Consider the following 18,676-nt stretch of genomic DNA (forward strand, 5'->3'; position numbering starts at 1 on the left):
GGCAACTAAAATCGCATGCGTGACTAAAATCGCATGTCTGCACAGAGCTTTATACAGTGGAACCTCTCTTAGCGGACACCTCTCTATTAAGGACAACCTCTCTATTGAGGACACTAGTTTTAGTCCCAAATTGGTTGTTTCCATTCAATTTCACCTCTCTAATCAGGACACCTCTCTATTAAGGACAGCATTTGTCAGTCCTGAGGGTGTCCTTAACAGAGAGGTTCAACTGTACTTACTTGCAGAGTTTATCCATCATGTTGACTAGTTCCATGGCCTCATATTCCTTCTGTTCCTCGGACATTCCCTCAAGTGGATTGGGCTTATCCTGCTCCCAGCGGCCCGTCACAGGATTCACTCTGGAATCGGGACATCTAGAATTCAAGTATTAGTAATTCACTAAACAACATTGAATATAATTGAATGATATACATGTAATATGATACAGATAACATCCTATGACCCGTTATAGCAGATTTCTTTGACGTTTTGTTTTTATAGGCGCTCACCTCAAAAACAAACAGGATATTTTCATTTTTGTAACCAAGTAATGAAGTAACTTTTTTGTACGCAAATGTGTGCTCTGATGTAGTGCATTGAATTGGGACATTTTCCACTCAGTTGTCAGGGTTGGGCAATCATCAATAAAAACCCAGCTTTAAAGAAATCCGACCAGTAGTTTGCCCTCCAGAGCCCCAAATAATGCAGACATTACACTTACGACTGGACTATACACATGTATAGGTAGGCCTTCCAACTTCCTGAGGAGGCCTACCCTGGGAATAAGGCTTCAGTTTTCAATAACGTTAGGAAAACTGTATTGTTGGAATCTTCTAACAAAATGACACTGTCCTTCTTTCATCATGATCCAATTGCGTTATTATCACTTTAATCATACTTACTGGTCCCTTAACCACCCGTACTCTTCCGTGTCGGAATCCTCCGAGTCGCTCGAATAATCCTGCGCAGTGGTTGGTTTGCCTCCGCACATTAACCCTCGACTGGCCAGCAGACCAGCTGCATTGCCATAACCTGTGTACTTCACCATACGATTCACTGAAAAATATCAGGCAAGGTTTTGATACGCAGCGGTCGCTATTCAAAGGATACAAAATCGATGAGAAGAGCTCAAATTTAATCATACAGGGATCACTATTCAAAGCATCCTCTCACTTACATTAAAGTGATACTATGATGTGATTTACAACTTTGCGGAAATACGTCCGTTTTTAATTGTTGATCACAAATGTAAAGCTCAAATTTTCCATTTTTGATTAGATTTATTATAAAATTGCTGTTTTAATCGAACGTAAACCACCGCGACCGCGAAAATGTTCATGTTGTGACGTCATCAACGAAAACGTCGTCGGCGTAGCGCAATTTCAACGACATCGAAGTGAGCCATCCGGGCGGGATTAAACCATCAATTTCTAGAAAATGTGCATTTCGATTCGAAAACCTTACCGATTTATGAGAAAGTGACGTAGTCATTTGTCAAAAACAGCTAAAACATTATATGGTGAAATTTGACACGAGTTACCCTTTAAATCGCCAAATAAGGTTTATAGAGCTTATATTAATAATGCCCTGTTTGACGCTCAGCTCTCGTCTAATATTTTTTTCAACTCACCATTTTCTTTGCACATCACAAATAGAAAATCAGCGACGAGTTCTTTGACTTCTTGAATAGGATTGGTCAATAATTTACATAACCTGAAATCGACAAAACATCCATGATGACATCCGATAAACAAATGGCAGTAGTGATTACATCACAATAGTATGAATAGTAACAACAGAAATAGTTTTTAGATAATTCCCACAATGTTTAAATGGCGATAGTATGACTACCGACGTTACTCACTTATTTCTTAGCGTGTGGCCCTCCTCTGGCAGTCGTTTCACCTCACTACGTAAAGGTGGCAGCACTTTACTCCGACAGAACTTCCTAATACACCTATTGGCTCGACACGTCTCGCATAGGCAGTGTAGGATGGGCGTCAGGCTCTCCTTCTTGTTCTTCTGCGGCTGGAAAAGATGGTCATCATCATTAATATCATCATCATCATCATTCTGATAATCATCATCATCATTCTGATAATCATCATCATCACTCTGATAATCACCATCAACGTCATTGTCATCATCATCATCATCATCATCATCATCATCATCATCATCATCATCATCATCATCATCCATTCTGATAATCACCATCAACGTCATCGTCATCACCATCATCATCATCATCATCATTCTGATAATCACCATCAACGTCATTGTCATCATCATCATCATCATCATCATCCATTCTGATAATCACCATCAACGTCATTGTCATCATTATCATCATCATTCTAATAATCATCATCAACGTCATTGTCATCATCGTCATCATAATCCTTATCCTCATCATCATAATCTGCATCCCCATCATCATCATCAACATCATCACCATCATCATCATCATCATCATCACCTGTGTCAAAACCCTACTGGATTTCTACCGGAGCTGTGTAGTCCACTTATAAGGCTACTCGCCACCTCCATTAACAGAACCTCTATAACTAGGACACCCTCTCTATTAGGGACGGTGATTCTGGTCCCGAATTGATTGTTTCTATACAACCTGACCTCCATAATCCGGACAGCACGAAGGGTGTCCTTAATAGAGAGGTTCTACTTTAAAAATTGGTGATCACTTACTGTGTCTAATCTGTTGTTTAGGAATTCTAACAATACAACGATGGCCTCCATGTTTTTTCCATCATATTCCACCTCTTTGTTATCCATGGCACTCACAGCGCCCTCTGTGAGCGGCGTGAGTAACTCCTCGTAACAATCGCGCGGCATATTCGTCAGGAGATTCACCGTGTGACTGAAAGAGGAGCAACGAAAATGTCATAGCTTTGTTTTGGGGTGAGAGGGGGTGGGGGGGGGGGGGGCAACGCATCCCAAGCCTCAGTAGAAAACATGTTTTGTGCAAATTTCTATGCTTTTTGCGTTCCAATAAAAGCAAAAAGAGGCATTTGCTCATTTGCCAATATTAGGATAGCCATTCCGGACCCCCTACTTGGGTTTTCTCTGAGACTTCTAGTCCTTTACGCCTCTTTATTGGATCTTTTACCACCCAACCTTGAATTGCTGGCCACCCTACCTTGAATTGCTGGCCACCCTACCTTGTGTTGCTGGCCACCCTACCTTGTGTTGCTGGCCACCCTACCTTGAATTGCTGGCCACCCTACCTTGAATTGCTGGCCACCCTACCTCGTGTTGCACACTTGCAAAACATCTTGAATATCAAGGGTACACCACCCCACCTTGGGGAAAAATCGTGTGGAGAACCCAGCTAGCGTAAATGAAACGTTAGAAATACCACCTACCTCTCCACCTCTTCTTTCTTATCTTTTGTGGCCGTCTCGATCAGAAGCAGATCATGTAACACGCTAACCAGACGCATAAAATGGGCCTCCTCTTCCTCGTCGAGACTATTCTTGTCGACCGCGACCGTCAGATTGAACAGAACTTTGAGGACCTCGCATGAGAGGTCAGCATCTCTGTCGCTGAGCGTGGACTTCGGTATGTCCTCTTCCTTCAGACACAGGTCGAGAACCTCGATGAGGTATGTGAAGCCGTGTAGCTCGAATCGTAACACCGGTCTGAAAGGAAGACGAAAGAGAAGATGTCAAGGAGGATATCGGATGTGTAGTCAGGATACCTCTCTAAATAGTGTCTCCCACCTCTCTGAGGGTCTCCCACCTCTCCGAGCATCTCCCACCTCTCCGAGCATCTCCCACCTCTCCGAGGGTCTCCCACCTCTCTGAGCATCTCCCACCTCTGAGCATCTCCCACCTCTCTGAGCATCTCCCACCTCTCCGAGCATCTCCCAACTCTCTGAGCATCTCCCACCTCTCCGAGGGTCACCCACCTCTCTGAGCATCTCCCACCTCTCCGAGCATCTCCCACCTCTCCGAGCATCTCCCAACTCTCTGAGCATCTCCCACCTCTCCGAGGGTCACCCACCTCTCTGAGCATCTCTCACCTCTCCGAGCATCTCCCACCTCTCCAAGCATCTCCCACCTCTCCGAGTATCTCCCACCTCTGAGCATCTCCCACCTCTCCGAGCATCTCCCACCTCTCCGAGCGTCTCCCACCTCTCCGAGCATCTCCCACCTCTCCGAGGGTCACCCACCTCTGAGCATCTCCCACCTCTCCGAGCGTCTCCCACCTCTCCGAGGGTCTCCCACCTCTCCGAGCATCTCCCACCTCTCCGAGCATCTCCCACCTCTCCGAGTATCTCCCACCTCTCCGAGCGAAAACAGCCTCAAACTGAAGACCACCTATAAACAAGACCCTCATATGGACCGCACATCTAACTCACAGCTTTATCAGCTGGATTTGCTGGAAGAGGTGGTTGACCATGACTCGGAGAGGTGGGAGATGCTCAGAGAGGTTGCAGCTGCTCCACAGGCTGTTTGATGTACTCAATAGAGAGGTTCTACTGTTTTCAGAACTGGTCTTGCATCGGCGAAACTAGAGTATACGAGATAACCCGATCACAGCACCATCCAATGGTGCAGATGGGTCAGATCCGATAGTGAATTGAACCTGATTACCCCAAATTGACCAGCGATATTCGCCTCATCAATCACTTAGTGTGACGGCCGCTATAAGTGATGCTGCATCAACGAAGACAAAATGGTCGACAATAGGGTTCATTAACGATCGCTTTTCCATCGAGGCAATTTTCATATTTATGTATGGTATTAGTAAGGGTCAGTCAACATGTGGCCAATGACGGCAATACGATGGTGTAATCTAAAGCAACATCCTTCAAGTGCATGAAAAATCTACATTCCGACATTATAATACTTGTTCAAAATCTTTGGTTCAAAATCGCCTTTTTCAGTTTTGATCAAAGATAACGCAGATTTGACCAGGTTTGTTTTAAAGGACTAGGCAAGTTATCCCCACAACATGTTTGTTGACGTGATGATGATGCCTGACACCAACACCTTGGTATAATTGCTTTATTAATACTCTGTTGGTTCTTTAATGCAAGTATCAATTCGTTTCTTGTACCCCCCCCCCCCCCCCCTCCTCAAGGGTAGTTAAGCTATCACCACTAATCTTTGCCGATGCTTGAGTAGTATTTATTTTTCCTTTAGTGAAAATTTGGCAAAGCTGGAAAGAATAAGGATGCTAATGTGTCGATGTCTTGTCGAACATACAGCCTTACCCAGTAAAATTAGTTCGGTTACTTTATATGACGGTGATAACTGATATATCGTTGATGGTGATGTCTTGACGAAAGAAAAAGCAGCATTGGTGAAAAAAGGGTGATGCTTGAGCCTTAAGATGTCGTTATAGGGTGATAAGGTGTCGTACCCTTGAGGAGGGCGGTACAAGACACGAATTGATACTTGCATAAATAAAGAAGGCCAAAAGACACTCCCGTTTCTGGGAGTGACATTTAACCATCCTTTCTCAAATTTCAGCCGAAATACGACCACCTCACCCTTTTTATACTACAGTAGAACCTCTCTATTGAGGACACCCTCCGGACTGACGAATGCTGTCCTTAATAGAGAGGTGTCCTGATTAGAGAGGTCAAATTGAATGGAAACCACCAATTTGGGACAAATACTAGTGTCCTTAATAGAGAGGTTGTCCTTGATAGAGAGGTGTCCGCTAAGGGAGGTTCCACTGTATTTTCAGGCGTGGAGACATGCAAACATCGCAACTTAATCAAGAAGGTTAAATGAATCAGATGCCGAGAATAGCCGTCCATCACGAACAGGTCTCCGATCAACAAAAGGAATTAATATGAACTTGAGTTGATGAAAATGACCTGGATAATTGGAATGAGTGGTCACGATAGCCCACTGCTCCATTCTCCCGAGCAGATCAAAGGATTATCTCTCTGCCACCACAGACTTCTTTACAATTACAGCATGTCATCACAGGCGCGTGAAAATACCCGAATAATCACAAATCAGTGATCAGACCCGAATCAATTCTACGCAACCATGAACAACCTACCTGATCTCCGCACACAGGGCCGTCAGAAGGAAAAGGATCTTCATATCAAAGTACTGAAAAAACACAGAAATAAACACTCATGAGGCTATTTGGTTTAAAGGGGTACGCCGTTTGTCATTACTGGTGATCCAGGAAAATAGAAATGCAGTTATACACAGTGTCAAAGTGCAGTTATTATGCATACCAATTTGCTGAAACTTGGTATGTATAGTATATGTATATCTATTTACACAACGGTAATGCTGAAATTTATATTCAGTGCGTATTTATGCAATTGGAAATTTTCTAATTCAATTACAAATTTCAAATTTTTCAACTAACGGGGTACGCCTTTAAACCTGCACGTCAGCCTTGTCACATTCATTCAGAACATCGGATAAAAATTCTATCAATAAAAAGGCTGCATTATATTACACGCTATCTCATGCCGGCAACAGACAATCTGGCCAAGACCGGTTTCAGGCGAGTATGTTGACGTTGCCATGACGACCAACTTTCGATGATGAATTTAACATTCGTACATTGCCAAACATGTCAATAGCTTGGTAGTGAAAGTGAAGTGCGGTATCTGGGAAGGCTGAAATTACCGTCACCCGACAACAAGGTTACGGACAAGGATATGAGAACAAAATGGGATTCGTCACAGCAAAGCCAAGTGCATGTCACTCTGAGCTTAGCAGGGTGAGACAGACTGGTTGTTCATTTCAATGTTGTCTGCCTTTTTAAGTGGCCAGATTAGAGAGGTCAATTGAATAGAAACAGCCAATTTGGGACCAAAATTAGTGTCCTTAATAGAGAGGTTGTCCTTAATGGAGCGGTTTCCTTCATGGAGAGCATATAAGAGGGTGTATTTTAGAGAGGGTGTCCTCATTAGTGAGGTGTTTATTTTAGGTTTCAAAGGATTGATTTTTGTGGAGGATATAAAAAAATCATGTCCGCCTTCGGTCGCCAGACAAAGACCAATAGAATACAGTAGAACCTCTCTATTAAGGACACCTTTGGGACAGACAAGCGCTGTCCTTAATAGAGAGGTGTCCTGATTAGAGAGGTCAAATTGAATGGAAAATACCAATTTGGGACCATAACTAGTGTCCTTAATAGAGAGGTTGTCCTTAATAGAGAGGTTGTCCTTAATAGAGAGGTTGTCCTTAATAGAGAGGTTGTCCTTAATAGAGAGGTTGTCCTTAATAGAGAGGTTGTCCTTAATAGAGAGGTTGTCCTTAATAGAGAGGTTGTCCTTAATAGAGAGGTTGTCCTTAATAGAGAGGTTGTCCTTAATAGAGAGGTGTCCGCTAAGCGAGGTTCCAATGCACAACTTCTAAGAAATCAGACCAGCAGTTCGTGCTCCAGAGCGCAAAATGCTGTGAACATTAAAACCTTTATGAAACAAGAGGCCCAAGGGCCTGGCGCTCAGCTGAGTTAATATCATTAATATCTTCCCGGTGTTTAGTTCATTATGCATGAAAATGGCATGCTCCATGGTATTTGATATCCTTTTGAGATCACTACGGTACCAATGTTTTTGGTTGACATAATTATGCCACTATTCATTCCTCAATCCTGACCATAATTCGGGTGAAATCATCGTATGAAAATATTTACCGAAACATGAAGTTTATGCCATGAATGAGGATACTCATTGTCATAGCCTCGTTTACAAGTACGAAGTATTTTCCCGCGAATATTCAAAACTGCTTGGCTCCTTGCCAGTTGACTATACACAAAATAGAAAACTTTGATGGAAATTGTAAATAATTTTTTTATCAATCAGGGGAAACAAGCTGATGATGATCAAATAAATCATTCATGAGAAATCGTTTTGTTGCTGAAGCTTGCATGACGAAGTTAATGCTAAACCTTTTCTTGTGCTCTACTGCGCCACCGTAGTTTTCTATTTAGACCAGCGATGACGTCATTTCTGGTGATTCCCTACGTTGTCCAATGAGCGCTTTTTAAAATGTGCCATTTGGTATTGTACAGTATGCAATGTATTTTTTCAGCGCTGCCAGTTGCCGAAGAGAATGCCGTAGCTCCCTCAATTTCCAATCAATTTTTATGGGAGTGACATTATTGTATTGCTTAGAATGTCTACTTTTTACTCATGAAAGAATCGTAGAACTAAAACATAATAGGCGAACAGAATCATGCCGATTCACTGCACATACTGTGGGAATTCTCCACTTCAAAATACATCGGCGATGTCATCGCGAACAGAGCATGCACTTCCGATATCGTTTTCACAGAAATGTCGCCAAATATTCAAGAACTAATTTCTGAATTTAGTCCCTAAAGACCTTATGACTACCACTGAAACGAACTAGTGATAATATCGCCTACCAGACTACTTTTTAAGCAGAAAATTGGGTACTTGAGTGTCATTGAGCTCCAAGATTATTGCACATAGCGTAAACAACATGCCACCATTTTGTCTCCGCTTCGGTATTTCGTACGCCGCTTATAATGCACCTTCTCAATTAAAACCAACATAATAAGGCCTTACATCGTTGATTGAATAGGAACACCACACAAAACACAATAAAGTGGGGGTACAATCGATTACGAAGCTGAAGTGAACAGTGATTTATTCCTGGAGCTACTGCTTTTGTTGTGTAGCTGCCATGTTTTGAGAACTGGCAAATAGGAGACTTCATTGATGGCTGACGTCATCGGGCGGGAATTTGAATCGGCAGAAATAATTAAAAGGCAGGTAGCGCCCTCTCCTGTTAAACTTTTGAACTTTTTCTCAATAAAATAGATTTTCAAGAATTTTATCTTAATATTAGAGCATATTTCGACTAATTCTGCTGCTCCTAGGCCGATATAGGCCAGTTTCCTTCATGCACTCTCGCTCGCAGGAAGTAGGTCGAATGGCGACAAATTTTGTTTTGAAAGTAGAGTTTGACCAGAAGTATCCAGAAATGCAAAATTGAAGTCTCTAGGTCTTATGGTTACAAAATGTGCACCATGGGTTTAACGGACGGATGGATGGATGGATGGATGGATGGATGGATGGATGGATGGATGGATGGATGGACAGACGGACGCCACTGAACAACTTATTTGACAAGCTCGGCTGACTTAGTCAGCTGAGCTAAAAATATCATCCTTTCCTACGGTCGGTCGTCATAATGTCCTACATCATGTGATGGTATTTGCTAAATGCAATATCTATCATAAAAAATAGCTCGCCTGAGATATTTTGATACACTGCATCACCAATGACAACGCATAGCCTTTCTCAAATGTCACAAGAATAAACACACAACATGACATTTGCCAAGAAAGTTCTCTACTCTATCAATCCTATGCCCAGGCCGGAGGGACAATTCTCCCGATCATAATGAAATTGACAAATATTATTACAGCTTTACGACACATTATCAGACTGTTCTCAACTTTTCACAGGTTGGACTTGACAAATCCTGAGCTATAGACAAAATCATTATTAGATTTTGACTTGGTGGCAGAATATTTTGACTTGGTGATATTAGGCCCCACATTGAGGCAGTGAGGCAACTAATGGAAGTTGGAGAATACTGCATTATGCATGATATTTGCCAGCAAGGTTTATAATACGAATACAAATTGTTGCTTTATCACCTCATATGAAAAATGTGTGGCTGGTTTCGTCAGCTATAAAACCTGCATCGTATTCTTAGTCGGGCGGCTCTAAAAACATCAAAGAGCTCAACCATTTCATGGAGTGAAATTAAACCTAATTATTCCTCGAGATTTCCCCAGTGCCAAGTCGCCTTGGTTGTCATGGCAACTGAATATCTCCGTCGCCATGGTGACGTATTAGGATACAAAGAACTTGTCTATTCCTGCTATGACCAGGATACGTGTTGTATAGCGGTATTGTGGTTTTACAAATCCCAAATAGCTTCTGCATGAAGCATCGGTAGCTAGACAGATACTCCCGCAGCCAAAGTACAAACTGCAAAGGTTTTCAACACAGAATCTATGATGGAGAGACATCATCATAGATTCTACGAGTCTATGATAGGCCATCAAGGAATCTATGATTGGCCTATCATAGATTCTTTAATGGCCGTCATAGATTCTATGATGGCCTGTCATACAATCTATGATGGCCTATCATAGGTTCTATGATGGCCCGTCTAGACTCTATGATGGCCTGTCATACAATCTATGATTAAGGAATTGAACCCGAGGCGGAGGACCTTGGTTGAGTTACCAAGACACTCGAGGGTGGAGCTAAAATACAGTCCAAACCCGAGCCGACAGGCGAGGGTTTGGACGAAATTTTAGCTCCACCCGAGAGTGTCTTGGTAACTCAACCAAGGTCCGAAGCCGAGGGTTCAATTTCTATTCTAAAATACCTCAAACTTAAAAGGATAGGCCACGAAAATAATTGAATATGTGCGAATTTGGCAAATTCCATCCATCGCCGGCCCGGCCGGAGTGCCGGTAGCGCCATTGTTTACATTATGTTAGCGCGCATAGGAAGTCCGCATCGGCTCGCTCAAGTGATGCTAAAATCCGCGCAAATGGGCTATTTGGAGCGTTTTTCTCGGCAAATATGTGTAGTGCTCATTAAAAAACTTAGGGTGGTTGATGCTTCCTTGACTGATTTGTGTTTGAAGCAGTGTTTTGAGAGCCTCAAACTTCTGAAGTGAGGTGAAATTCCTTTGACGTGACGTGTGCATGGTTTCCACATTTTAGTGCAACCCGAGGGAACTTTGGTAGAGCATCTTGGTTGCGTGTCCAAAACACTCCGCTCTCAGAACGAGGCTTATGCATTTTCCATTTAAAAGTTGACTTTACGGTACCAAGGTATTTTAGAATGGCCTGTCATAGATTCTATGATGGCCTATCATAGATTCTATGATGGCCTATGATAGGTTCTATGACGGCTCGTCTAGACTCTATGATGGCCTGTCATACAATCTATGATGGCCTGTCATAGATTCTGTGATGGCCTGTCATACAATCTATGATGGCCTGTCTAGACTCTATGAAGGGCTGTCATACATGCTATGATGGCCTGTCAAAGATTCTATGATGATCCAAAACTTTGAAATTGTAATTGAATTTGAAAATGACCAAATTACCTAAATTCGTACTGAATATGAATTTCAACAATGCTATTGTGTAGATAGATTACCAATACTATAGATATCAACTTGCAGCTAATTTGCCTGTGCTAGGGCATTTTGTATAACTCCATCTATATTCCTGGGCCACCAGTAAATCTCGAAAACCAATTTAGCTAACACCACATGAGTTTCAGTCGCAAAATGGACTAATGGGCTTACAAGGCAGAACCACACGCCCTTGGTATATAAATCAGAGCACTTCCCAGCATGCAGGGCTTTCTAATTCGAGCTGCTTTAAGCGGTTCATTGGGGCGCTAGACTGAACCGGACAACACCAGAAAATGACCAGGCTGCCCCAGGGGTACATGCTGCTAGGGTCAGCAGACTGTAGCAAATATTTTTTTAAAAACCTAATCACATATCAAACACCAAACACATGGTAATTGAGTATAAACAAGCTTATATCAGCCTGGAATTCTTCCTTATTAGGGTTTAATAATGCATACAATCAAGCCTGATAAGTGAGTTAGGGGTCTTCATAGGTTTTTTCGCAGCCTTATCTCTGCATGAGAGACCATCGGCGATGACCAGATCTGGGGAGAAGTGGGAAAGCTCCGAGCATGGATGAGCCAACCCACCAGAAGGAGCATGAATATGCATGAGAAGCGCTCATGTAATTTGATGAATTAGTAAAAATTCGCCAACGTTCGTTGTAAATTTGGCGAAGAATGCCGCGTCTGGATTTATAGACAGAGGGCAGTTAGATGTTAAATTTCCCTGCATCTTCACTTTTGCATGCAAATTTGCTGAAACTTGGTATTCATAATATAGTAGAACCTCTCTATTAAGGACACCCTTGGGACTGACAAGTGCTGTCCTTAATAGAGAGGTGTCCTGATTAGAGATGTCAAATTGAATGGAAACAACCAAATTGGGACCAAAACTAGTGTCCTTGATACAGAGGGTTTCCATAATAGAGAGGTGTCCGCTAAGGGAGGTTCCACTGTAATTGCATATTCGTCTACACAACAGCACTGTTGAAATTGATATTCCGCGCAAATTCACACAATTAAGAAATTTTCAAATTTCGAGTTAAATTTTTTAATTTTCAAAAAATTCCAGATTACGTACCTTCACATCAGCATCGAGATCCGGGTCCTTGTATGTTTTCAATCTCTGTACGATTCCTTCAATGCAGCCATTTTTCCTGAAAAAATTTTAAGCACACGAAAACGATTAGATTAGCAAATTCTGAGAATTAATTAGAGATGTAATTTGACGCGGGATGGAACAGGAACCGCCCGAGACGCTACTGTAAACCACCAAATTTCTGTGCTTCTTAATTTTAAAGATTCGCGAAAATGTCTGAAAAAATTATTTTTTCCCGTTTTTTATTAATATTTTGGCAGATCATGAAAATGTCTGAATGAAAACGACAGGTTTGGGACCAAAACCAGTGTCCTTATTAGAGAGGGTGTCCTTAGCAGAGAGGTGTCTGCTAAGAGTGGTTCAACTAGATATTTCTACCATAGTGTTTTCCTCCTGGTTTTTGATTTAAACATATCAGCCATTTTATCACATTTTAGACGCGGGTGCTAATTTTGTCGTTTGATACTGTTTAAAAATAATATGTGGTTTGAGAGTAGGGTTATCTGGGTGCATTATACCATTATCTAGATCACTCAGGGAGATCTTGGTGGTGATTTCTGAAAAAACAACTTACGTGCAAATTCTCTGCGCAACGGGGCTGTTGTAGATGATGTTACATAATGACTTCTGCGCTTCAATGATAACTGAAAGAAAATCCAACAAAATATCACAACTACACGCATCATTTGAACCAGTTTTTTGAAGGAAGGAACCATTGTTGCAAGGCAATCCCTGGTCGAAAGACATCAAGGAACCTGCACGAGCCCCAAGTAACTGACTCAAAATAACAACTTTGCCCAACGATGCTGATTGCGTAACACCAAAACACACTTGTCCCCAAGAGGTCTAACACTGGCCCCACAAAACATCTTGAGGCAACTGGAGCCACCTATGGGCAACTTAAGAAACCAAACATACCTTTGTTATTTCCGCCTTGCACGGTAATATTCTCGCCTTGCTCCGATGCATAAGTTTCAATCCCAGAATGCTTGAGTAAGATTTTTAACGAGCTTTCACAGGCGAGCATCTCTAACCCTGATTTTTCGCGACTGAGTATGCGTAAAGTCTCGAGGCACGATGCGTAACATCGGGACGACGCCTTCTGCTGCAGCCGTAGAAGACAACTGTCGACCATTTTCTGAAATGAAAAAACATAGATATCTACATCCAATATCTTTTTTTGACCAAGCAAGAATACAGTCCCGGTCACAACTGACCTACCCTCTGTGTCACAGTCTCACGTTCAATTTCCCTATTTTATAAAATGAACAAGAATACAGTCCCAGTCACAACTAACATACCCTTACGATAAGATTTGGAATATTGTTAGGTTAAAAAAACGTTTAACCTTTGCATGCACTCTCACCGAAGTTTTTTTCTTTTTTGGTAATATGGCACCCCCTAACTTGGGCGCTGATGTTTTACGTCCGGAACTCCACATGACTGAGAGCCCTGATCGCAAACATTGACAACTCTGCTCTGCAAACGGCCTCCCGGGGAAGTGACAGTTCAAGTAAATCGACAGGCATGTCGGGGCATCTCGTCTCCATGGTGATTGGAAGGTCTTGATAAGCGAGGAGCGAAAATGTTCACGGACCTGTTTCATCACAGATGGCCATGTGACATAGGGTAGAATGGGGTAATTGTAGCCCCGGTTTATTTGTAGTGCCTGCACTGTTTGATGCATGGGGATATCAATCAATATCATAGGCAGGGGCTACAATTACCCCATTCTACCTTACTTGATTCAATGGCCAAGGTTAGGGTGTTACTGTTACTGCTCTGTCGTATATCAACCAACCATTTATTTGTTTCCTGAAACCGCTAGTGTGCCTCGATGCCCTTAACCGTATCCACAAGGTTGAGGCCAGGCTATAGCTGGAAAGCCCTGATATGTATCAGCACTCAGATACATTGATCATCAATGATACATTCAGTCACAGTGCAGACAAGAGGGCTGTCAGACAGAGTGGTACATTGGAAACATCAGCACATGTCACCTCCGAGGTCCCGGGTTTATATATGTTTATTTCGTACTAGGTACAATCAGAGGTGCATGGTGTTGAAATATATAAAGTGCTGTAACAAGTTTGACAAAATATCGATACAAAATGAGGACATATAATTTAGTTGTACATGAGGCACTCCAGCGGTAGAATCCCATCAACCGAGGAGGTCACCTAAGATGTACATAAATAGTCTAATATCTCATTGATCTCCTCAGTTGCTAAGAATCCATCACCCGAGCCCCTCATGTGAAGCAACTCTTGAATCTGAGTACACAGAAATGACGATGGGATTTTCCATGACTTTGTATTAAAGACACCCTCTCCTTATCAGTTTCCCGGCAGGCCCAGGTACAGAGAGCACAGGGGGACTCTCTTCAACGGCGTAACTTTCCTACGGGGTGTCCAGGTTCCTCCTACTAACATTACAATTGCCCAATTTTGTTTCTAGAGCTTATAATGTCCTAGTTGACGCAAAGATCTCAACTTAATATGTTAGGTCAGTTTAGACGGTCAATGATAACATCATCATCAATATCACCATGGAAACCAAAGGCTCAGTTTAGACGGTCAATGATAACGCCATCAATATCACCATGGAAACCAAAGGGTCAGTTTAGACGGTCAATGATAACATCATCAATATCACCATGGAAACCAAAGGGTCAGTTTAGACGGTCAATGATAACATCATCATCAATATCACCATGGAAACCAAAGGCTCAGTTTAGACGGTCAATGATAACGCCATCAATATCACCATGGAAACCAAAGGGTCAGTTTAGACGGTCAATGATAACATCATCAATATCACCATGGAAACCAAAGGGTCAGTTTAGACGGTCTACGATAACATCATCATCAATATCACCATGGAAACCAAAGGGTCAGTTTAGACGGTCAATGATAACATCATCAATATCACCATGGAAACCAAAGGGTCAGTTTAGACGGTCAATGATAACGCCATCAATATCACCATGGAAACCAAAGGGTCAGTTTAGACGGTCAATGATACCATCATCAATATCACCATGGAAACCAAAGGGTCAGTTTAGACAGTCAATGACATCATCATCAATATCACCATGGAAACCAAAGGGTCAGTTTAGACGGTCGATGATAACATCATCATCAATATCACCATGGAAACCAAAGGCTCAGTTTAGACGGTCAATGATAACATCATCATCAATATCACCATGGAAACCAAAGGGTCAGTTTAGACGGTCAATGATAACATCATCATCAATATCACCATGGAAACCAAAGGGTCAGTTTAGACGGTCGATGATAACATCATCATCAATATCACCATGGAAACCAAAGGGTCAGTTTAGACGGTCAATGATAACATCATCAATATCACCATGAAAACCAAAGGGTCAGTTTAGACGGTCAATGATAACATCATCATCAATATCACCATGGAAACCAAAGGGTCAGTTTAGACGGTCAATGATAACATCATCATCAATATCACCATGGAAACCAAAGGGTCAGTTTAGACGGTCAATGATAACATCATCATCAATATCACCATGGAAACCAAAGGGTCAGTTTAGACGGTCGATGATAACATCATCATCAATATCACCATGGAAACCAAAGGCTCAGTTTAGACGGTCAATGATAACATCATCATCAATATCACCATGGAAACCAAAGGGTCAGTTTAGACGGTCAATGATAACATCATCATCAATATCACCATGAAAACCAAAGGGTCAGTTTAGACGGTCGATGATAACATCATCATCAATATCACCATGGAAACCAAAGGGTCAGTTTAGACGGTCAATGATAACATCATCATCAATATCACCATGGAAACCAAAGGGTCAGTTTAGACGGTCGATGATAACATCATCATCAATATCACCATGAAAACCAAAGGGTCAGTTTAGACGGTCAATGATAACACCATCAATATCACCATGGAAACCAAAGGGTCAGTTTAGACGGTCAATGATAACATCATCAATATCACCATGAAAACCAAAGGGTCAGTTTAGACGGTCAATGATAACATCATCATCAATATCACCATGGAAACCAAAGGGTCAGTTTAGACGGTCAATGATAACATCATCATCAATATCACCATGGAAACCAAAGGGTCAGTTTAGACGGTCGATGATACTATCATCATCAATATCACCATGGAAACCAAAGGGTACAACAATCAGCCTAGTAAAAATCAACCCTCAATGTAAAGGCATGGTGTTTTAACGACAGATGCAAGTTAATACATTCTTTTTAATGTTGACCTCGATGTGTCCACACAGATTTTCTGATCAATACTGAACTGATCGACATGGACCCGACGGCAAATACAACACAGGAGAGAGCAATCAGTTAAATCCGGTAACTCAGATCAATATCAATATTGCCATGGAAATCACTTCCTCGCACCAGATGGCTAGGAATAATTACAATTTGCACATGTATGAGTTCTGTTGCCGTTCCAGGGCAATTGTATTTAATCATATTCAGAGATGTATTTTGATGGCTACCGGAGAACTCCTGCTCCTCGACGTTAAAGGGAACTGAAACCGCCAAGCCAGTTCGTATGACCTCGTTTTCATTTCCCGCGTATCGGGTGATCAGAACGAGGCATGAATGAAACATGGCACCTAGCTGTCAATCATTGAGTGACGTCACTACTATGGAATTTACAACGAAAACTCATGAATGAAAGATCGCATGACTCACGTGATTCTCACATGATTCTCAATAATAACAAATTGAACTGCGCATGCTCGGGCACTGGGGGCGGAGCTACAAATCTGAACTCGAATAGGAAGTTGGAAGTTTGACTTTCTCGGGCGGTGAAAGTCGAAAAGTTGAATAAATCGCTCGGCGGTTCCAGTTCCCTTTAAGGGTTGACCACAGGCACAACCAATTTGATTAGAACTTGAGTTAGACTGTTAAAAGTCTTCCAAGTGAATGCCAATTTCAATGGTGGGATGTGTCTTTTGTTTTCCAGAGAAGAGCCTCCCAGCTTTAAATGGACAATTACTTCATTTAGAAGAAGTTCTATACACCTTTCCAGAAATGGGATGCCGAGTGTCCGAAATAGTGATGTCATAAGGGGAAACTAGGCCTTATGGTGGAGGGACAAAGGAGATAGTCATGGTTGACCAACACACTTGAATGCCTTTAATGACAGACATGGGGGAAAAAGTTAGTTCCAATGCAAGCCACCAATTTCGGGAAGCATGTTTAGTTTTAGGATTTCTAGCCAAAATGGTGGTGCCATTAGCTTCAAAATAGGTCCAGCACACAATCCCGAGTCCCACTACCAAAGAATGGGAATGTACATCCTTGTCCATGGAGATTTTTTGAAGCCCCTTTTGCAGGCAGGTGCCAGCAGGGAACAGCTTCCATCCACACCCCTTTCGGCAGTGCGAGGATTGGATTTCAGGGCCTTTGTGGGTGTGACTTCAGTGGAAGTGAAAATTCTTTCTGTGTTTGTTTCATAATTGAGGCTTTCCATGGACCATATATTACTTCTAGTGGGTGCCAATTTTGTGTATTTTGTGAGGTTCAACGCAGCATAGGGTTGATATAGCAATTCTGAGTGATTTTGATGGGCAAGCTCCAATGGGGGCTTTCAACTGCCCGCACTGGCCCGCCAAGCAGACAAGAATGATCACCCTTTGCCGGCAAAACCAGGACATGGATACGTGCATCCAGATTGGTTGAGTGACCCCCCCCCCCCCCAGACGTTGGAGTTTCAATCATGGGTAGCGGTAATAAGCGATTTCGAAGCCCCCCTAACCAGTTTTTGCTGCCTAATGGACTAGCGAACACTTTACTGGCCCATTATCATGATTACTTCACGTAAATCAATAAATCGGGAGGCAATAATAAAACTTGTTCAACTTGTCCAATAGTTGAATGAAAAACATCTGTCACGATTATATGTTCGTACAATGTTTTAATCCCTCCAAGGCTACTCAATCGCTGCGTATGCTGTCAACTGATAAATCTTTGCCGGCGTTTTAAGTTATCGCGATAAAAATTGCGCATCTGGACCTACCTGCTTGGTGCTCTTATCCAAAGTTGGGAATGAGAACGTCTGAGCATTCTGAAAATAGAAAAAAATGATTTTGAGAATTTGATAATACCACTGTACAGTAGACCCCTCTATTAAGGACACCTTTGAGACTGACAAGTGCTATCCTTATTACTAGGGAGGTGTCCTGATTAGAGAGGTCATACTGAATGGAAACAACCAACATGGGGCCAAAACTGTGTCCTTTGAGAGTGTGTCTTTAATAGAGAGGGTGTTCTTTATAGAGAGGTGTCCGTTACTAAGAGAGGTTCCATTGTACATATACATGTCCCACATATGGTACAGGGGTGTGACACTTAATGTTGTTGTTGCTGTTGTTGAGATGGAAGCTCCTCGAC

General features: G+C 42.2%; 1 protein-coding gene across 3 annotated transcripts in view; it reads right to left on the reverse strand.

Moving 5' to 3' along the window:
• Positions 1 to 18,676, reverse strand: part of LOC135492126 (synembryn-A-like) — a 29,832-nt gene that overhangs the window by 6,592 nt on the left and 4,564 nt on the right. For 2 of the 3 annotated variants that reach the window (XM_064778323.1, XM_064778325.1), the window contains exons 2-12: positions 18,303 to 18,350; positions 13,170 to 13,389; positions 12,826 to 12,895; positions 12,234 to 12,309; positions 6,043 to 6,095; positions 3,384 to 3,659; positions 2,707 to 2,878; positions 1,865 to 2,028; positions 1,631 to 1,713; positions 903 to 1,056; positions 240 to 374 (exon numbers count right to left, since the gene is read on the reverse strand). In XM_064778323.1, the coding sequence (XP_064634393.1) occupies positions 240 to 374; positions 903 to 1,056; positions 1,631 to 1,713; positions 1,865 to 2,028; positions 2,707 to 2,878; positions 3,384 to 3,659; positions 6,043 to 6,095; positions 12,234 to 12,309; positions 12,826 to 12,895; positions 13,170 to 13,389; positions 18,303 to 18,350 (1,451 nt within the window). The remainder of the gene's footprint in view (positions 1 to 239; positions 375 to 902; positions 1,057 to 1,630; positions 1,714 to 1,864; positions 2,029 to 2,706; positions 2,879 to 3,383; positions 3,660 to 6,042; positions 6,096 to 12,233; positions 12,310 to 12,825; positions 12,896 to 13,169; positions 13,390 to 18,302; positions 18,351 to 18,676) is intronic. The other variant, XM_064778324.1, reaches the window with a different exon arrangement.

This window comes from Lineus longissimus, chromosome 8 (assembly GCF_910592395.1).
Source record: "Lineus longissimus chromosome 8, tnLinLong1.2, whole genome shotgun sequence".
NCBI lineage: Eukaryota > Metazoa > Nemertea > Pilidiophora > Heteronemertea > Lineidae > Lineus > Lineus longissimus.